This window comes from Poecile atricapillus, chromosome 6, assembly GCF_030490865.1.
Source record: "Poecile atricapillus isolate bPoeAtr1 chromosome 6, bPoeAtr1.hap1, whole genome shotgun sequence".
NCBI lineage: Eukaryota > Metazoa > Chordata > Aves > Passeriformes > Paridae > Poecile > Poecile atricapillus.
The window spans coordinates 23982768-24001637 of NC_081254.1; the positions used below are offsets into that span (position 1 = coordinate 23982768).

The 18870-nt window shown below is 37.4% G+C and overlaps 1 protein-coding gene across 1 annotated transcript in view; it reads right to left on the reverse strand.

Moving 5' to 3' along the window:
• The window catches only part of LOC131580129 (adhesion G protein-coupled receptor A3-like), a 261475-nt gene extending 242822 nt beyond the window's left edge, over positions 1-18653 (reverse strand). The window contains exon 1 of the mRNA XM_058840923.1: positions 18349-18653. Within this exon, the coding sequence (XP_058696906.1) occupies positions 18349-18569 (221 nt within the window). The 5' untranslated portion in view covers positions 18570-18653. The remainder of the gene's footprint in view (positions 1-18348) is intronic.
• Between the last annotated feature and the right edge of the window lie 217 nt (positions 18654-18870).

The following is an 18870-nucleotide window of genomic DNA, read 5'->3' on the forward strand; positions in this document are numbered from 1 at the left end:
TTAGCAGTTTACTGCTTTCCTACAAGCTACGCATCACCACTGCTCCCTCTAATTTTTCTTTTTTTCCCTGTCATCTCAAAAATAATAATCCCACAACAAAAATTCATACTTTCCAAATGACAGAATTCAGAGACATATTCATCTAGAGCACCAACACTCTGACTCCCTAAGGTGCTTTATTTTGTGGGGATTTTTAACTGGTCCTAAATATTGAATATCATTTATGAACACCATCAAGATGTGTTTCAACAGAACCAAAAATGACAGAGTCAGCAATCAAAGTACAGCGTGCATCATTTGTATCATAAATGAAACAAAATTTTCATTTGCTTTCAACTACACTTTCTGATCAAAAAATACTACAGATAAAAGTATAAATTTGGCTTCAGACAAGATGACAGATTCTGGTAAATGCTAGAATTAAGTCAATGTGCATACTGTGTAGAGTATTCAAACCAGAAAGCAAATACTGTAGTATTGCATTTTTGTCACAGACTATACATTTCTTATGGTAAACTTAAAAATTTTATTTTGAGTATCTTAAAAAATAGCAAAAAAGGAACATTATTTTATAAAATGGATCTTGACTTTGAATGCTGAACCAATTACAAAGAGCTGATTTCTCACTATAGAAAAAGGGAATTTATCTCTCTCACAAACATGATTAAAATGAATCAAGTACGATGCTCTCATCTTGCACAAAAGGAACTATTGATGTACTTCTGTCAGACTGCTATGAGCAGGTTTCCCCATTCTATATTCATTAAAGTAAGATCTTAGTCACCTTGAAAGAACACAGAGCGTGTTCTGCACTTTCTGTTCTTGACAAAAGTCCCAGAAACTGCAACTATCACTCTCACCAGACTCATAATATAAGTGCTTAAATATACAACTGATGTGTCCTGGGAAGAATTAAATTCAGAAAAAGCTTGTTTTAAGTCATTCAATATCCTTTCATTTTATTAGAAATCCCCAAAGTATAACTTTTGCTACTCATGTGCCAGCTCCTATTGTCAGTTTGTATTTTCTCAGCTTGGCTATAGTCAAGATTTATTGACAATAACATTTGGACACATACTCCATCAAAATGCTGTATAAATACATACTGTATTAAGTAAGTCTTGCAATCTTTGATCATACATGCTGTACCATAAGCCCTTTTCATACAGGCCTCATTAATGGTGACACTAAACTGATGTGACTTTAAAAAGTTTTTCCTGTGACAATGGTACCTGTTTGAAGAAATGGGCAGCAACATTAATTTTTACCAACACCAGAGAATCAGGATAGCATCTGGAGAGACTACACAGGAAGTGAAGAGCTCCAAATAGTGGAAGGGAACAGCAGCTTCCTTTAATATCTGCAGCATGGATGCCATAAAAACATTTCAAGGTCCTGCTACCGAATTCTGGCAAAGGACTTTGGTCTTGAATATTTTCATAATGGTTTGCACATTGTCATAGAAAGCCAGTTTAAGTCACAGAGGAGAAAAAAGCTTGCTTCAAGTGTTACAAATGTTTTGTGAGGTTTTTTGGTTTTTTTTCATTTTTAAATATAACCTTTCCCCCAGCATATGCATCATATCTCAGTTTAATTCCAAATGATTAGTGGCTGTTTTACACAGCAGAAAGCTGAAATCTAGCTGCATCATGAAACCCAGTCCCCATATCTTCACTTTAAAACTTGAAACAGCAGTAATTTAATTGTCTAGGAAGTAAAGAACTGCCAACATTAAGATTTCTCCTTTCCTCTAATACTTTGGATTACTCCTGTGGCATTTGAATTTTCATATAATATAATGTATATACACATACCTGTTACACAAGAGAACATCCATCAATAAAACAAAAGTAATCCTAGATTACATAAGAATTTACCAGAATTTGCCAGTGAATCTCCAGGGTGATTTATATGGTTTTTTTAAACAGTTGTCATTTCAGTAAGTGAAATACACTAATTTTGCACACACATGATGTAACTGCAGGTTCACCAACTATCTGTAAGCTTGATTGAAAGTGGTATGAAAAAAACAGATATCTAACTTGTTCAGCCTGGGTTTATAAATTATAACATACTGCTTTCATTGTTGCATAAATTATTTTTAAAAGTACTAAGAAAGTCTAAGAGGAAATCTTTTTAAAAAGGCTAAAAGGTCGCATTTCCTAGTACAGGAAAGAAACAGTGCCAAATTACAGAAATAACTTTTTTTTTTTTTAATTTAAAATACAAGGTACAGAAGAAGACCTTCAAAACAGTAGCTACTGAAACATTAAACTTAATGAGTAACTTAAAGATCAAAGGATGGTAACATTCAAATCACAAGGCTCTTCAAGACTTTCATCTCTGCAATAAAGCTCCTATACACTAACTTAGAGCTATACTGGGTTTTAGTAGCATCCCCTTTACCAACACCCACCACTCAATTAAAAAAACTAATGGCAGCAACAGACAGGGAGAGCAGAAATATAGTTCATTAAAGAAGAACATAGACACTGATTATCTTTAAACTGCAACTTCTTACACTAGTATCATTTTGTGGTCAGTATGTTTTAGGTAAAATGGCAAGGATTAAATTTGATGGAGAAACTGAATTAGTTGTGAACAATCAAATAATAAACACCATTAAAATCACTGTGTTTCACATCTCAAGAGTTAAATTAGAGCCAGAGTATTTGGCAGAATTCAAAGCAGAACCATTCACAGATAAAGTACACCTGGTGAACACGTTTGCCAGTGTCAAGCCAAAAGACACTTGGAAACTCTCCAGCCTTGAGTACTTCCAAACACACAGTGTACTACTGTACAGTCAACAACACTGTTTTGATACTAGCAGGATTCTACTTCTCTATTAAAAACAATGAGTCACATGTTTACAAGTACTATACTAGACTGGCAGCTTCTACCACACAGAAAGAAACATTGCTTAGATTGTCTTGGTGTTTCTATGTCCGAGCCCAAGAGCACTGAAATCATGGGTTTGGTATTGTTAATGTAAGTACATGTGAATACATGCTAGATTTTCACCAGGCCATTTATTTTAATGGCCACAAGAGACAATGTGATCACAAAGCTAAGAATCCCTCCCAGTATAAACACATCAAGCCACTAATTTTTTGAAGTTTTACAATATTCAGTCTTAATTTAAGAAGGTAAAAAGTTTCCACTACAGTTTCTAACTGTTGGTCTTCCAACAGTTAATTACTCTCACTTAGATTTTCACTGGCATTCTTATTCTGACTTCATTTGTTTTGAGTTCTCAATAACTGTATCTTTTTACTTCCCAAATTAAAACATCTTTAACATCAGACATCTTTTTTTTTTCCGGGACATGATCAAATAACCTCATAACCTCAGACAAGTAAAACAGATTTATGAGAACATATTCAAGGATACAGAACAGATTTTATAGTTCCTAAATCATGCTTGAAACTAAAATGTAACACATTTTTCTGGTCATCTTTTTCTCGGTAGCAGCAAACAAAAGTAACATTTCTTAATTCTGCTTTTTATTCCTCACTTTTGGATCCAAGATGATATTATCACTGCACTTTTAGTAATATCACTCCAGGAACAGATGTTTAACTGATTATGCACTATTATAATTAACTGCTTTTCACTGACACAATTTTGGAACAGTTTTCTGGAACATGCAAATGCAAATTATTTTCTTTATTCTGGAGGTATGACAACATTCTTGGCCATGTTAAAATGAATGCTGATCTATCGAGTCCAACTCGCCAAGTGATCCGTGTTACTCTGCAGAGCTACCCCAGGCTGTAATCACATCCCCTGACTCTGAGAACCTGGTGGGTTCCATCTGGATTGTGCATAAACACAGCAACAAGCCATCAGGAGCGGGTCAGACAGGAATCCTTGTAACTCTGACCTGTCTCCAACAGTGGCCAAGTGAAGACATGTGAATACAAAACCACAGTAAGAAGCTCTGCAGGTAACCTACTTTCAATTTCTTATGAAACTTCAAAAATTTGGTGCCCCCTCAGTCCGATAATATGGAAAACAGTGAATAATGTTCCCTATTTACTTTTAACACACTCTAGAGGTTCTCAGGATAAAAGCCCCCCAGCTGTTCATCATTCCTCACACACAAGCTTTCCCACAACTCTGCAGATTTCTCTAGCTTTCCTTGTCCTGTTATGCCATTTTGACATGGAAGAATCAGAGCCGTGTCAGAATCAGTGTCCAAGATGCAGGAGCACCACTGTGGGCTTACACAGCAGGAACAAGATGCTTTATTCTGTCATGCATGTTGACTACACTGAGTTCTCCTGTTCACAGGGTGTATCCTGCCTCCAGAGCATCACTCCTGCAGGTAAGTGCCTCATTCACAGCCAATCAATGTGCAAGTAAAGTTAAAATGTTCAAAACATCCCTTTTCACTTAGCATTTATCAATGCTGAATTTAATCTGGATTTTATAGGATTCTCCTTCCTGATCACTTAAATTTACAGATGAAACACAGAAAAGCAGAGGAGGAAAAAGACTTGGACAGTGAATGGAATATTCATAAGTTCAAGATGTCAACTAATATTTTTACCCCTATTCTTTTAAACATTAACAAACTAACCTTAATAAAATATTACTTGTTCAGTGATCTATATGTCTTTTTCTGCAAAACTATTATTTAATACAATACAAAAGCAGAAGAAAAAAAAAAAAATACTACTATAACACAACACTTGCAAGCTCAAAGTGAGCACAGAATCCCCTATAACCACCCAGGGCTGGGGAACCCATCAGGACCCCACAGCATCCTGCACTTCTCTGACTCACTGTCCACAACAGGCAGATTTCTCCAGACTGTACAAAGACCTTGGCAGAAGGGATCTGTCTCTGATGGCTGGGCAGGATGTCCTCTGTGCAGTCTGTAAATCTCCAAACCATGCAGGCAGACTGTTACACAGAGGAAATTACCTAAATTTTAAGCAGTTTGCCATGCTGTAAAAAGCACCCAGTGGAAGGGCTGTAAGCACATAACTCTGCCCCTGAACATCTCGTCTTTCAGGGTTAATCTGGCAGACAACAGGCACCTTGAACAGCCAAAACTGGCAAAGGCTTTCCTGCTGAAGGCTCGAGGACTCTCCTACTCCTCATTTACTGGACGGTGGCTCCCATAATTTACACGTTAAAAATCAAAACCAAAACACCTTCTCCCAAAAAAGCACACCCAAGACAGTCAGCAGTAGGGCACAAAATCAGGAAAATGGTGCAGAACAAAGTAAAAAATAATAGGTAAAAGCCCAGAGACAGGGATGAAACACAGGGTTTGTGGCTAGATGTTCAGAGAGGATCAGCCTCAGTGCCACAGAAATAATGGGGAGAGACTACACCAAGGAGGGAGCATTACAGAGAGACTTAGAGACTGGCTAAGTACAATCCTGTATAAAATAAAATCGTCAAAGTTTATACCTTTTCCCCCTCCCATACAAAAAACTCAGGCTCAAAATCAGAATTTTTCCACTTCTAGTTTCATTCATGTTCTTCCAGTCTCAGATAAATAGTGTTGTGGCCCATATACAGTAATTAACAAAATCTACTCAACTTCTTTCAGCAAATAATAACAATAGAATGCAGTAAAAGACAAAAGTGAAGCGTAACTCAATTATCAATCAGCAGAGTCATGCTGCAGCCTTTCTGAACAAATACAGTGCCAGCCTCAATAACCAGTGAAACTTATTTTTAACAGCTGAAAAATGAAATTAAAAAGGACCAATGACCAGCACTCTATCTCTTCTGAAGCATTTACTTCCACCAAAACCTTTTCTCACTGGCATACAGTTATTGCAATTTTGCAGTTTTTTTTCCTTGGTCAGACCATCTCCCTCTGCTTTCTGCAGTGCCAACAACCAAACAAAGCACAAAATACTGGCCTCAACACACAAGGAAAATTGAAGATGCTCTTATTGTTCAGGAATACAGAAGGAAACAGGAAAATCTATCAATCTGACACAAGAAAACTAGGCCAACCAATGAGAAAGCTGACTTTGAACTTTTATTCATTTTTCATTAATCCAAAATGTTAAAAGCAGGAATAGAGCTTCTTTTATTTTTCCTAGAAGACCAAAGCATTTTCCCATGGATTGAGTTAAATATCATGATTTTGTTATAAAAAGAAGTTTTATCACTGTTCTCTCTTCACAGTGTTGAAAACAGAAGAAAGCATACTATTAGTAGAATAAATTAACTTTAATTCCTTACATTTCATCACCCCCTACCTTTCAGCTTACCGAGAGTGACTAACAGATAAAAAGAGAAAAGTAGAAATATACAGAGTCCCCTACTGAAGATCAAACCAGGTCCATCCTCCCAAATTTGAGAACACACGAGCTCTGGCTGAAACAAATCTGGAATTGAGAAATAAACAAAAGCAGGATGGTTCCCTGCCAGCAGGCAGTTGAGCTGTGGAACATCTTGCCATAGGATGCTCCAAATGCAGGGAACTGTCATGGGATCTGCAAGGGCCTGGATCAGGCTGTGGAAAATCAATCCATTTTGGTAAATCAAATGCACATAAATCAAATTCACAAACAACTCTGAGCTGCAACGCAGACTGGAAGATCCTTGTGGAAAATATCACAATGTTACTCGACTGGAGGCACCTGCTTCAAAAATTTTTAGTCTGGAGACAAAATACTGGGATATTCCATGGCTCTCTGGCCTGGTCCAGGACAGTCACATATATTTTTATTAGTGGTCCAGACTCAGAAAATTAAAAGCTGTGTAACCATAAACATTTTCAAAGCCCATTTATCATATCTTCACTTATTCCAGAACAGTATTATTAACTGACAATTCATACAAAACATCGAGTAAAAACAGCCAGGAAACCCAGCTGCCACAGCTCCTTCCACTAAAGCTTTTCCCAAAGCTTTATTACCTGTTCCCATTTCTAAAAGGAAAAACCAGCCAACCAAAAAGGCTAATAGACTAACCAGTCATATGGAATGACTGGCTCAAAATGCAATTCAGTACCACCATTTTGACAGAAACTTTCAGAGAAAAAAACCAAACCAACTTGACTTAAGTGCTATTAAATAAATGATTACTTGAGGGATTTTATTTGTTTAAAACAATCACTCTGCTTCAGCTAAAGAAGTACTTTGGAAAGCAAGCATTAAAAAATTATTTGCTCTAATCTTTTCCAAACTGAAGCTTGGCATCTAATCCATCTTCATTACCAAATAGCAAAGTAACCAAGTATTCCATTTGTAGTCACAATAAGAACACCGAAATAGTCGACCTGAGTTCTTCAAAGGTAACTACAGAAAACAAAAACTCAAACAGCATTTAATTACATAGAGTCAGGCAGCAAACTCCCTTAGCCTTATTAAAAATATATGAAAATATATGGAGGGTATTTTCATATGAAGTAATTTCATCCAATTAGCAATACTGCTATATTACTTATTTAAAAAAGAGATGTTGTCCTAGTCAGCAAGTTACTGTTCAACTGTGTAAAGTTGTTATGAAAGTCATTCCATACAACAATTCACTAATGGACTTGTTATTAAATATAGGCACAAATGAATTAATTAGAAAAATAATCTTTTATTAGGAAAAAAATTATAATGATAATCAATAATCATGAACTACTTTACAGCAGTAACTTCATTTACTCTAAATGCAGAAGATTATAATTTATTACATTTATTTAGCTCAGGGTTATTTTTTTGCTTCATGAATCCATATTGCTGACTCTTTATATTGTTATTTATAAGTTTTAATTGTGTAGAAAGGGGAGAGAATTATGAATAGTACAACAATAAATTATTGTTAATATGTTTTTTCCCCCCACATTTCAAGTCTTAGGAATTTCCTTTTTCATCCTTTTATTATAGAAGGGAAAGACAAAGAAAAGTGTTAGAAAATTTACTTTCTCTTTTTCTGCAAATCTCATTATTTTAAACAGAAAAAGAAACAAAGACACCAGAAGCAGAATATCTGCTACAGCTCCATAAAGACTAGCAAACATACAAATATGCCAGGTGACTTTTAATTTAACAAGAACAGTTGGTGTTCATTTTGTACATATTAAGTCATAAAAATAAATACCAAACATCTACCACTGACATCCAAGTAATTTTCTGATGTTCGTATCTCAAATTGGGGTATACCACAAAAAACAGGTCCTCAAACCGTGAAACCTTTAACTGACCCTACCAGCACTGGTGCTAAGGAAAAGAAAGCATGATTCACAGAAAAAGAACCCATAAAACCACAACTGATGTCTTACTGCTCCCACTGGACAGACTTAATATTCTTACCAATCTCCCAACATTAGAGAAGTATTGAACTTCCCTCCACAAGACCCTGACATGATATAGCCCTGGCAAAGAGCAGATTTACTTTCCAAGAGCCTATTGTTCACCAGACACAGAGGGATAAAGAAACAAACCACTGATATTATTCTCACACGCACCAGCAGTTTAACAGCAACCTGAATATCTGGTGTCCTAACTCCCACAGCTTGACTCTGTTTTCTAAGCACCATGTCATCCAAATTCCTTTAGAAGTTGGAATATATTACTTTGAAGAGTTACTTGAAGCATAATGTAACAAATTTTGCTATTTTCCCTTTGCCACCTTGCCATAGGTGAGATGCTGTGTGACTGCATCAGGGAATCCAGTAGAACAAAACTCTAATGATGAAAATGTTGGTAAAACAGAATTCATTAATGTCTTCCCAATAAAAAGCCTTATAATCATGACATCAATTACTGAGAGATCAACACGTTGTTTTCTTCTAGTGGAGAGCTGGTTTCCATGTACGCATTTTGACTGCTTCCTTTCCTGCATCTCCTGTGTAGTATGGATAGAAAAATGTGTCTTTTCCAAAATTAGCACATATTTGTCAACTGTTACAGCAGCTGACAAATAGCCATATTTCTCAGCCATAGCAGAGAACAGTTCATTAACCTGATCTAATTTAAGATAAAGATTTATGATAATTATGTGAATAATACTAGCTGTGTCACAGAAGAAATGGATAGAGGCCCTTAAGCTTAGATTTGCTAATGTAAACTTTCATTTTATGGCTCAAGAACTGCATGAAGAGTAACAGCAAACATTACGATTTCATCTTTACCACTATAATTATTTGTGTTACACACATTTCACAGTTTTTCATGGGCAGTTGCCATACTGTTTGAATGTTGCCACGAGGGTGTAGAGAAAACTGAAAATTAGACTTTTCCCTTCTAAACAATACGCAATGCAGAGGATGGAAAACAGCTTTGATCATCGTGGCTGTTCCCTCTGATTGTCAGTGGCGTGTCTGGTGGGTCAATATAAAATCACTGCTTGACACAACCACATTCAGACCTCTCTACTCCACTAGCTGCAGTTTAATGATAAGCTCTAAGGAGGGAGAGTTAGAGATTCAAAAGATTTTTCTTCTTTCTAAGTTGTGTAATAGGATCAACTCCATCTGCCTGGCCCCAATTCCAGGCACGGCTGAACTCCAGGACTTAATTCACATCTCTCTAAGGACCCATGTCCTTGCTCATTTCAGTTCCACTCAGCGAGTTCAGAAGAGAAGGGTAAAATGAGTCAAGGATCAAAGGTGATGAGGGAAGATGTAATAGAGGGTTTTAGAAAAGCAAAAGAAGCTAGGAAGTCATGCAAGACTAAAGAAGTGGTGGAGACTGTGAGCTGAAAGCAGAGCCTGCAGCACACGGCAGCGAGAGCAGAGGCTGCCACAGCACAGGAGCACAGCAGAGGACCAAGAGCAGAGCTGGTGAGGAGGGTGATGGGTTCTTGACTTTTTCAGAAATGCGCTGGCAGTCTGCAATTCAGATAATCAGCGAACAAAAACAAGATGCAGACGAGAAGAAAAAAGCAGGCAAAGTATCAAGAATGATAGGAGTTAAAAGGAAAGGGTAGAACTGAAAGATTCTGGGAATACAACAGAAGTAAAGAGGATGGTCCATGGAAGACAAAGAACTAAGCATTTTTCTTAGTAGTGCAAAGTTCCCCAGATAGGACACATGTTAATGTATAAAAATTCATGAGTTCAGAGTTCACAGGAGCTAGGAGTGCTGGCAAATTTTATTACTCAAAATAAATACTACTTTTGTTTTGCTTCTCCGTCTCTCTTAAATGCTTGTAAGTTTCCTGTTGTGCCAGATTGTGCCAGCACATTCCATTAGTGAAATCCTTCCCAACACTTCAGCATATATCCTGTGAAAATTCTATACAGCCTAATCTGGTAATAAAGTCTCTCACAGATTATGATCTCCTTCCACCCCTCCTCCCTCAAAGAAACTGGTACCATGCACATTAATTTCTAATGCAAATATTTTAAAAAAATGTTGCCAGGGAACTACAAATATACAATAAAGTTATATTCAATTTTTCCGTTATGTGTTTCTTCACATTTTACAGGCTTTATTTTGTTATTACTAGTTTTAACCTTCTTTTCCATTCTGTGATGCATTTTTTTCTTTTCTCAAGTCACAATACACATAAAACCCTTATCCTCACAATTAATACTTTTGATTATAAAATATGAGTTCTCTGGGAGAGGCAATCTCAACATAAAAGGAAAGGTTTTATGAAGAGACATAATCTTGATTGCTATTAATTCTTCAATAAACAAGGAGAATCATAAATGTTAATAATTTAGAGACCTTGACTTACCAAGTTACTTGAAAGCCATAATGATACCTTAATAACACAGAAAATCCATTAAACCTCATTGTGTGTTGCACCAAGCCTATGGCAGAAATGCTGAAGACACAGGCCAGTGTCCTTCCATCCTCATGAGTTTTGATGAATAGCCACTCAGCAAAGGCAGGCTTAAAATACAAGTTTAAAATAATTTGCTTACTTATGCACAGCTATCAGCAAATCCAGATTCTATATGATCTAGGAACCAGTCTCAGGCTTTTGCAAAGACAGGTCTGTGAGCATGACACCCAAAACCCCTGTGTGCCTGTGTTATTGGCAGAACTGTTTATGCATTTGACAAACTGCTGTTCAGATAAGATGAAATCCAACTAAGTAGAGAAAGGAAACTGTCAACAACTCTGCAAGACTGTAACAGAAATTGCAAAAAAAGAGCTTTCATGACGAACCATACCTTCAGAATAGTCTCAAATCAGTCCCAGGCATGAAAGCACAGTTGGAACTGATTTTAAGAGAAGGGTGAAGAATGGCATGTTGCCACAAGAATAAGAACAAAGCCTTAACTGTGTTCCCTGTATTACATAATTGCTAAAGTAGATAAAAAATGTTAATATTATAGATAATACCAAGGTTTTAGCCAAATTATATTTGACAAGTCTAGAACAAGATGGCAAACTTGTAACTGGCAGAAATTAATCACAGTTGACTGGATAAGTACATACCCAATCTTTTCATGGTTTGTATGTTTTTATTGCTGTCAGGGCATGGATGCTCCATTAGAAACATGGAAAGGGAGGAAGTTTAGAAAATAGGCTATTTTTTCCACAAAAATCTAAGTCAAATGGCGTAACTAAGCAATTCTTGAAAACATGCATCAATATTATTGAGTAGTGAAAACTAAGCTGGCAGAAGCCCTGGCTCTCCGATGTGCTTGGACAAAGGGGGTAAGGTGCAGATACACAAAGGTGTGTTTCCTATTGGCTGCTAGAGCAGATGTGCTTTGGGAAAGGTACTCTGCCCTTTAACCTTCAGATCTATGCCAGCTCTGTATTATAAAACCAAGGCAAAAGACATCAGTGAGGAAAGTAGGGATGGATAAGCTGGAACACGGCTGAATCCAATAGTGGCAAAATTTGTGATCACAAAGGGTCTCAAATAGGGAGAAACTTTGCACAAAAATATAATTTTTCTTTGGCTATTTCTGCTCAGAAATATTTCTGTGTCTGTTTTAAGAGCAAAGTAATAAATGGGCTTCTAGCATCACAAGGGTTAATGTGTTCCTATTGTTGCAAAGCATCTAACATTTAAATATTTGTGATTTTAAAACACTGAGGATGCAGAAAAAGGACAACATATAGAAAATTTTAAAGCTTTGGAGATTGCTTTTAATAACACTCTTTGGACCCCTTCTTTCTGGACCTTCCCCCTTCACCTATCCCCTAACCATTCCACCACTCCCTACTCTTCACCTCACCTGGTATTTTATTATACTGTCAGGATATTTAGAAGGGTACAAGGAAATAATAATATACTTTGAGAAACGTTCAGAATGCCTTAAAAAAAAACTAAAAAAAAAAAAAAAGAAAAAAAAAGCATCACATTTACAAATCTTTTAAGAACAATCCATTTTAAGGGATGGCAGTACTTTGGTCCCAAGGGCCAGCAATTCATGCAGCTTCATATAAAGGCAGATTCCATACACATAAATCACCTTCTCCCTGGCACCAGCTCACTGCAAGAGATGCAAATACATACACTTCAGAAACTGATTTCTGTTGCACACATCTTTAGATCAATAAAATTAAATAGAGTTTATTAATATTAGGCAAAAATATTAAAAAAACAAATATGAGAGCCAACAAGATACACCAAATCTCTTCCTGTTTAAGGCAAACAAGGTCAGTAGCCAGACAACTGACAAATTATACCGTATCATAAAACCCCAGCTTCATTTAGGACTGCTCAATAGGTATCAGACCATATAGACTTAGATGATAAAAATCCCTTCCCACATGCATCATTCTCCCCCTGGCTATCCTCACCACTTTATTTTTACCTCTGGAATGAAACTAAGTGAAAGATCACAATACTGCAAATTTCCTAGTATGCAACAAAAATAGGACTTGATTTCTACACTAAGTTACCAAATTAATGAACTGTTCAATACTGCAATAATTTTATGTTTCCAGATATTCTTATCTCATTCTCTTACACAAACTACTTTCCTCAAAAAAAGTTACACTCGAGGACATAAAAGCACCAGGAAGATATATGGCACTGTTTTAACTCATGGCCATTACAGTTTAATAATAATAGAGAAAGAAGCATCAGGATGACTCATATACCTTTTAAAAGTTATGGTATATGGCAACTATTAAAGTGGTGTTTATTGTATTTTGAACATTATTTGCTATGAGAGTTCTATTTTCCATAGCAGAATTTTTTTCAGACTCCTCTTGGGAGTTTTTATATTTCTATAATATAAAGATATAAAACATTATATAATAATTGATAATATTACATATAGTATATAATATATAAGTATATATATAGTGTATATATACTTGAAAATATAGAACATACAACATATATTTATACATGTATATAGATATAAATATAAAAATGTATTCTAGAAATATATAATGCATATGATATTATACATATATAATTATATATAATATATAATGCAATAATTGGTAATTTATATTTTTATAATATTATTATAATTTTCAATTATGCCAATGCATCAGTTTAATCCAAAAAAGTCATTGTTTGGAAGTGGTCAAACAACTGGTATTTTTCAGGTGCAGCTATATCCTTGTCAGAAAAAACAAACAAAAAAAATAATATATTATGACCACTCTAGATGAATATATATCATGAACTATCATGGACGATTAGACTAATACTTGAATATCTCAAGACTTTTCATCTCTAGAATCTCTATCTTCTCCATACTTTGCTCTCCCCAACCATTTGTCCCACACCTTCCAAGTCTTTGGTGTATTTTATCAAGGCTTCCCTTTTAGGATTTTCTTCCACAAACTGTTTTTTTTCTTTTTCTTTATTTAAGAGTTTCAGAGAAAGCATGTATAAATATGTATATACATATAAATAATGGAGCAGGAAACCTGTTTCTTATTCCCTTTTTCCTGCCACTTTGAGTGAACACAGTAAGCTAAGGTGACCAAGTTGAAAATGGTAACCAAGGTGAAAAAGTTTGCAAAAACCTTTACAACAAGAATCGCGCTACCTTCTTTAATAATGCTCTTATTCACAAATTAGCAATGCTATGCTAGATCTCAAATCAATAAAGAAGAATATGTGACTTTTAAGACGTGCAAATAAAACTACTGAGTAATATTTTTTGTTCAGTCTTTCTTCAACTCTTTGTTTGCTTTGGCTAGCTTAAACGCTGAACTCTTTGGGACATAACATTTTTGTGATCTATTTTTAAAACAAGACACTTATGTAAAATAAACCATATTGATATATCCTAAACTGAATATCCTAAACTGAATAAACGTGCAAAAGACCAGACTGGACATGAAAAAAACCACAGTAATATAATAACTCTGTAGAAATTCCAGTGGACATGATGTAAATGAATATGACATGAAAGTAATTTTGGGACAGAGAAAAGTGGGGCAATGCTGCTTTCAGAAGACTATTTAATGTTTGTGAAGTGCTTTGAAGATGAACACCCTTCATAGGTATTATGGCCATGGATTACCATTGGAGTCATGTGGCCTTACTCTGAAATTGAGAATCTGAGGAACTGGAGACAACCTCCAATTCAAAGTCAGAAGAAAGGCCTAGACATAAAAAGTATGAAGAATCCTATATGATAAAGAATTGATATAAGCTATACTCTACCATGAATTTTCTTCATTTTTATTATGACAGTTTAAAATTACACCTCTCAAGAGGTGTATCTGTGGGTAAAATTTATCAAAAATAACAATCATTGGTATACATCTTAGACTTTCTTTTGAACTGACTGAGGAAAAAAAAGTGATGCTTCTATCAGAAACTGATGGCATTTATAACTTCAAAGTATACTGTGCCCAGTGATACCAAGACACATATTGAACTGAGAACTTCCAAGATTAAAAGCGTAAAGTTTTTAATCCCACTTGACATGAAAGAAAAAAGGTATGTAAGTAACCTACCAATATACTGTCCAGTAGAGAATCCAATCTGCTAATTCCTGAAATTTCAAACGGTAGAAGTTTCACATTGTAAAAAGCAGCAAAACATCTTTGCCACATAGCCCAGATTTCACCAAATCAGTCAAAAAATTTACAACTAATTTTTCCATCAACATAGAAGAGACAGACGATTGTAAATAGCCTCATTCCCTAAAGCTATACTTTAACAACCCAATCACACTGATGAAAACAAAAAAAAGTATAATATTGGTTTCATACAAGAATTCCCTAGTATTCAACCAGAGAGTGTAAAATGAGAAAACTACATTATCGTGAAGTGATGACTCTTCCTCGTTGGGTCTCCACTTCATTGCCTACTGAGAGTGAAATAGTGAGAGTAGATCCCATAAATTAGTGATTCAACAGCTGTATCCTTCATGAAAAAAAAACCAACAAAGTAATTCCCTTTCTCCACCCCATCCCAAAATACAAAGCAAGAGATGCATGTTGCAAATCCGTAAGGACTAGAATCCCTTCTAACAAGATACGTGCAAGTACTTTGTGAAGCTACAGCTAAGTTTTTTCTTTTGATCCACATCAAGCACATGAAACCTATCTCCAAAGCAGTAAAATACTAAATAAAGACAGTGAAACAGACTCCAGAGCAAGGATTTTTTTGGTTTGTTTTGGGTTTTAGTACAAAGTAAAGAGGAGAGAATAGGTGCTTTATCAGCTTATATTTTGATTTTATTTCTTCTGGTGTGATTTTTTATCATCAGGAGTATTCAGGCACTACTGAATAGCTCTAGTGTGCATATGATTTCAAAGAAACTCTGCAGACTTCCCCACCTCATAAGCTGGAAATAATTGGTCCAAACATGTCAGGAATAAGCATTTCTTCAGTGACCTCACACTAGTTTGTAGTCACTGTGTGTGATTGTGTCAGAAGTATTTCTAGTAGCAATAGTTCAGTACATAAACACCATAGAGCCTAAACTATCAAACCCAGACAAGGCCCATGGTCACTTAGGTGAAAGAACTTAAGCTACCAACCTCATGCTTCAATTAAGCTACCAAATCATAACTTCTAAGTTTGTTGATAAGCAACATTACTGAGCATGTTAATGAGATATTACACATCTACATCTTCATCTCTTCAGAGATAAAGCAGAGGTAATTCTCTTCCATCTCCACAGAGCAGTTATCAGAGTTTATCTTTGATCTTACCTTCCAAAAGCTCAGAGCATTAGGGAACCAGCATCCCTATATAATGAATTATCTGCCCCAAACCCCCCAAAATGTTTATTACAGAGTTTCATTACAGTGTTACTGCATCTGAACGTATATTCTTTTATCCATCTCTATATTTCTTAACTGCTAAAGCAATCCAAAAGGTTATGTTACATATGTTAAAGCTCTTTCTCTTCGTGGGCCCATAAAACTGAATGGAAGCAGACATCATCTACCAGAATATTCTCTTTTGCCTGCGTCTCCTATGCAGCTACAAAAACAAGTGTAAGAGCGCAAATACTCGAACCCATTATCATTATTTTCTACAGCTGGCCAAATCCCACAAGTGTAACTTAATTCATAAAAAACAGTTTCGCCTGGAAAATCTTTGATATGTTCAATCAAATTGTCACCTGTATGTTCTAGCTACTGAAAACTACTAACACAGATTCCATTTTTCTTTCCTTCTTACCTACATTTAGCCTTAAATTTACTTTTGGGAAAGAAAAAAAAGAAAAGACCACACCAAAAAACCCTTCTCAAAAACGAGAACAGGGACTGTAAGAGGAATAGGGATAAGTTCATATGACACACGGTACTATACTTGTCCATGTAATGCAAAAAAATAATAAAAACTGTATCTTTTATATCAACTAGGGCCAACTAAGCAGCTCTCAAGTCAAGAGGTATTTGCAACTAAGTTTAAAAAAATTATCACAATACCTTTCTAATGAGTTTTGAGCAAGTGTTACCTGAAATGAATGTGTTTAGGGGAATAGGATCAAGTTTGCTACTGGTGCCTTAAATCATATGTATACGGGAGCAAATCCTCCCACCTACCACTTCAAACACACCATCTCCCCTGTTCATCTTTCCTCACTTCTGTTTCCAATTCAATTTCTTTTCACTGCAGTGAATACATACTTCTGTTGATCTCACAGTCAGCTGGATTCATCGACTGGTACTTACCTCAGCAAAAGTTTCTTAAAAACCTAAATAAGACTCTGAGACTCAACATTTAAGAGGAAAAACCATGCTGAGTGTGAGAGTTTCTATAGGTCTTTAACCAAGAGGAAAAAATAGTTTCTGCTTCCCTAAAACATTGACATTTTATAATTCTGGTGAGTACCACCTCTAACTAGTTATACAAACTATGGAAGTAGCAGTGAACTTATCACTGAGGTTAAAACTTTTGTTGTTAAGTAATATAATACTCTAAACCAGCCTATCAAATTTTAGGAGGAAGTGCAATTATTGTACCTTGTATAGAAGCAGAAGTTTCCTAAATAAATAATCATCATACTGATAATCAGCATCAAGCCACTCAACAGTTATAGCTAAAACTGAACTGGAGCATACACAGCACATCTGTACATTTACAAGCACAAGCTCCCCAGATGTTATAAATTACTATCTTTTCTCCTGAAAGTGTTGACTTACAGAAAATGCACTGAACAGTGGAGATGTTCATAGCAGCAACTGTCAACAGAACTAAATTCTACAGTAAAAGATCTGTTGATATGTGTATGATCTAAAGGGTAAATGTCACAGAGCTATTACTGCTTGGGTGCATTACAGGGACATTACTTTCAGCTGTACTTAAGGATACAATCTCAGAAAGTTCTACTACCTTACTTACAACATACTATTTATTCAAGTTTAGCTGTGTGCAACAGGCAACGAAGTATCATAACCTAATTCCTAGTTAAGGAAAAAAAAAACAAAAGAAAAAAAAACCCAAAACAAAACAAAAAAAACCCCTACCGAACACCATACCCCGAGTAATTTTAAATTACGAGACAACTCTGAACGACATTGGAGATTTGGGAGTTTCATATGGTTGTACAGAAACTCATCTTTTAAAAGAGACATCAAATTCCAAACTTTATTTAGAAGAGACGAGAGAGAAAGGGAAAACCAGTTAATGACACAGCACTCCGGAAGGCAGTTCAGCGTTACCGATACCATTCATTTATTGCCCGGACAGTGTGAGCCCGTCCCGCTGCTGGCGGAGAGGGACACCCGAGAGCTCCATCAGTTCTGCTACCGCTGACATCTCCCGAACCGCCGCCCGCAGCAGCGGGCAATTTACACCAGCAAAGCCCAGCTCCCCCACTTCGACCCAAACGCCAGCAGGACTTTCCCAACACAGCACGAAAAAGGGAAAAAAAGAAAGAAGAAGAAGAAAGACCAGACTTTTTAAGAGCAGGGGCTGCAGGGTGCAGGGAGCGCTGTGCGGGCGCGGGGTGCCCTGGAGCCCCGCGTCTCCCCGGGGCAGCCGCAGCCCGCGCCAGGTGCGCGCCGCCCCGCGGGCCGTACTCACAGGGACACGGTGCGGTTGGGCAGCACGGCGGGCTGCAAAGTTTCCACCAAGTCTCCGCCGGTGCAGACCACTTTGATGCGGAGGGCCGGGCGGCCGGGCCCCTTGGCGCGCTCGGCGGCGCAGAGGCAGCGGTCCACGATGAGGTCGGGGCAGTTCCTGCTGCCCCCGCAGAGCCCCAGCAGAGCGGCCAGCAGGCAGAGGCGGGGGCACAGCCCGCGCATGCTGAGCCAGCGAGCGGGAGCCGCCGGCTGCGGTGCCGCGCATGGCACGCGCCCGGCCGCGCCGCTCCGCGGGCCCCTCCACGCCTCCTGCGCCCACCCCGCCCCGCCTCTCGCTGCGGCCGGCTCCGCTCCCAGGGACCCCCCTTCCTCCTCCTCCTCCTCCTCCTCCTCCTTTCTCCGAGGAGCAGCCGCTCCTTTCCTGCCGCAGCCCGGGCAGCCGCGGCGCTGGGCGGACCCCGCGGTGCTCAGCGGGGCCCCCCGCCCGCCGGCGCGCCCCGGCTCCGGCAGCCGCAGCCCGGAG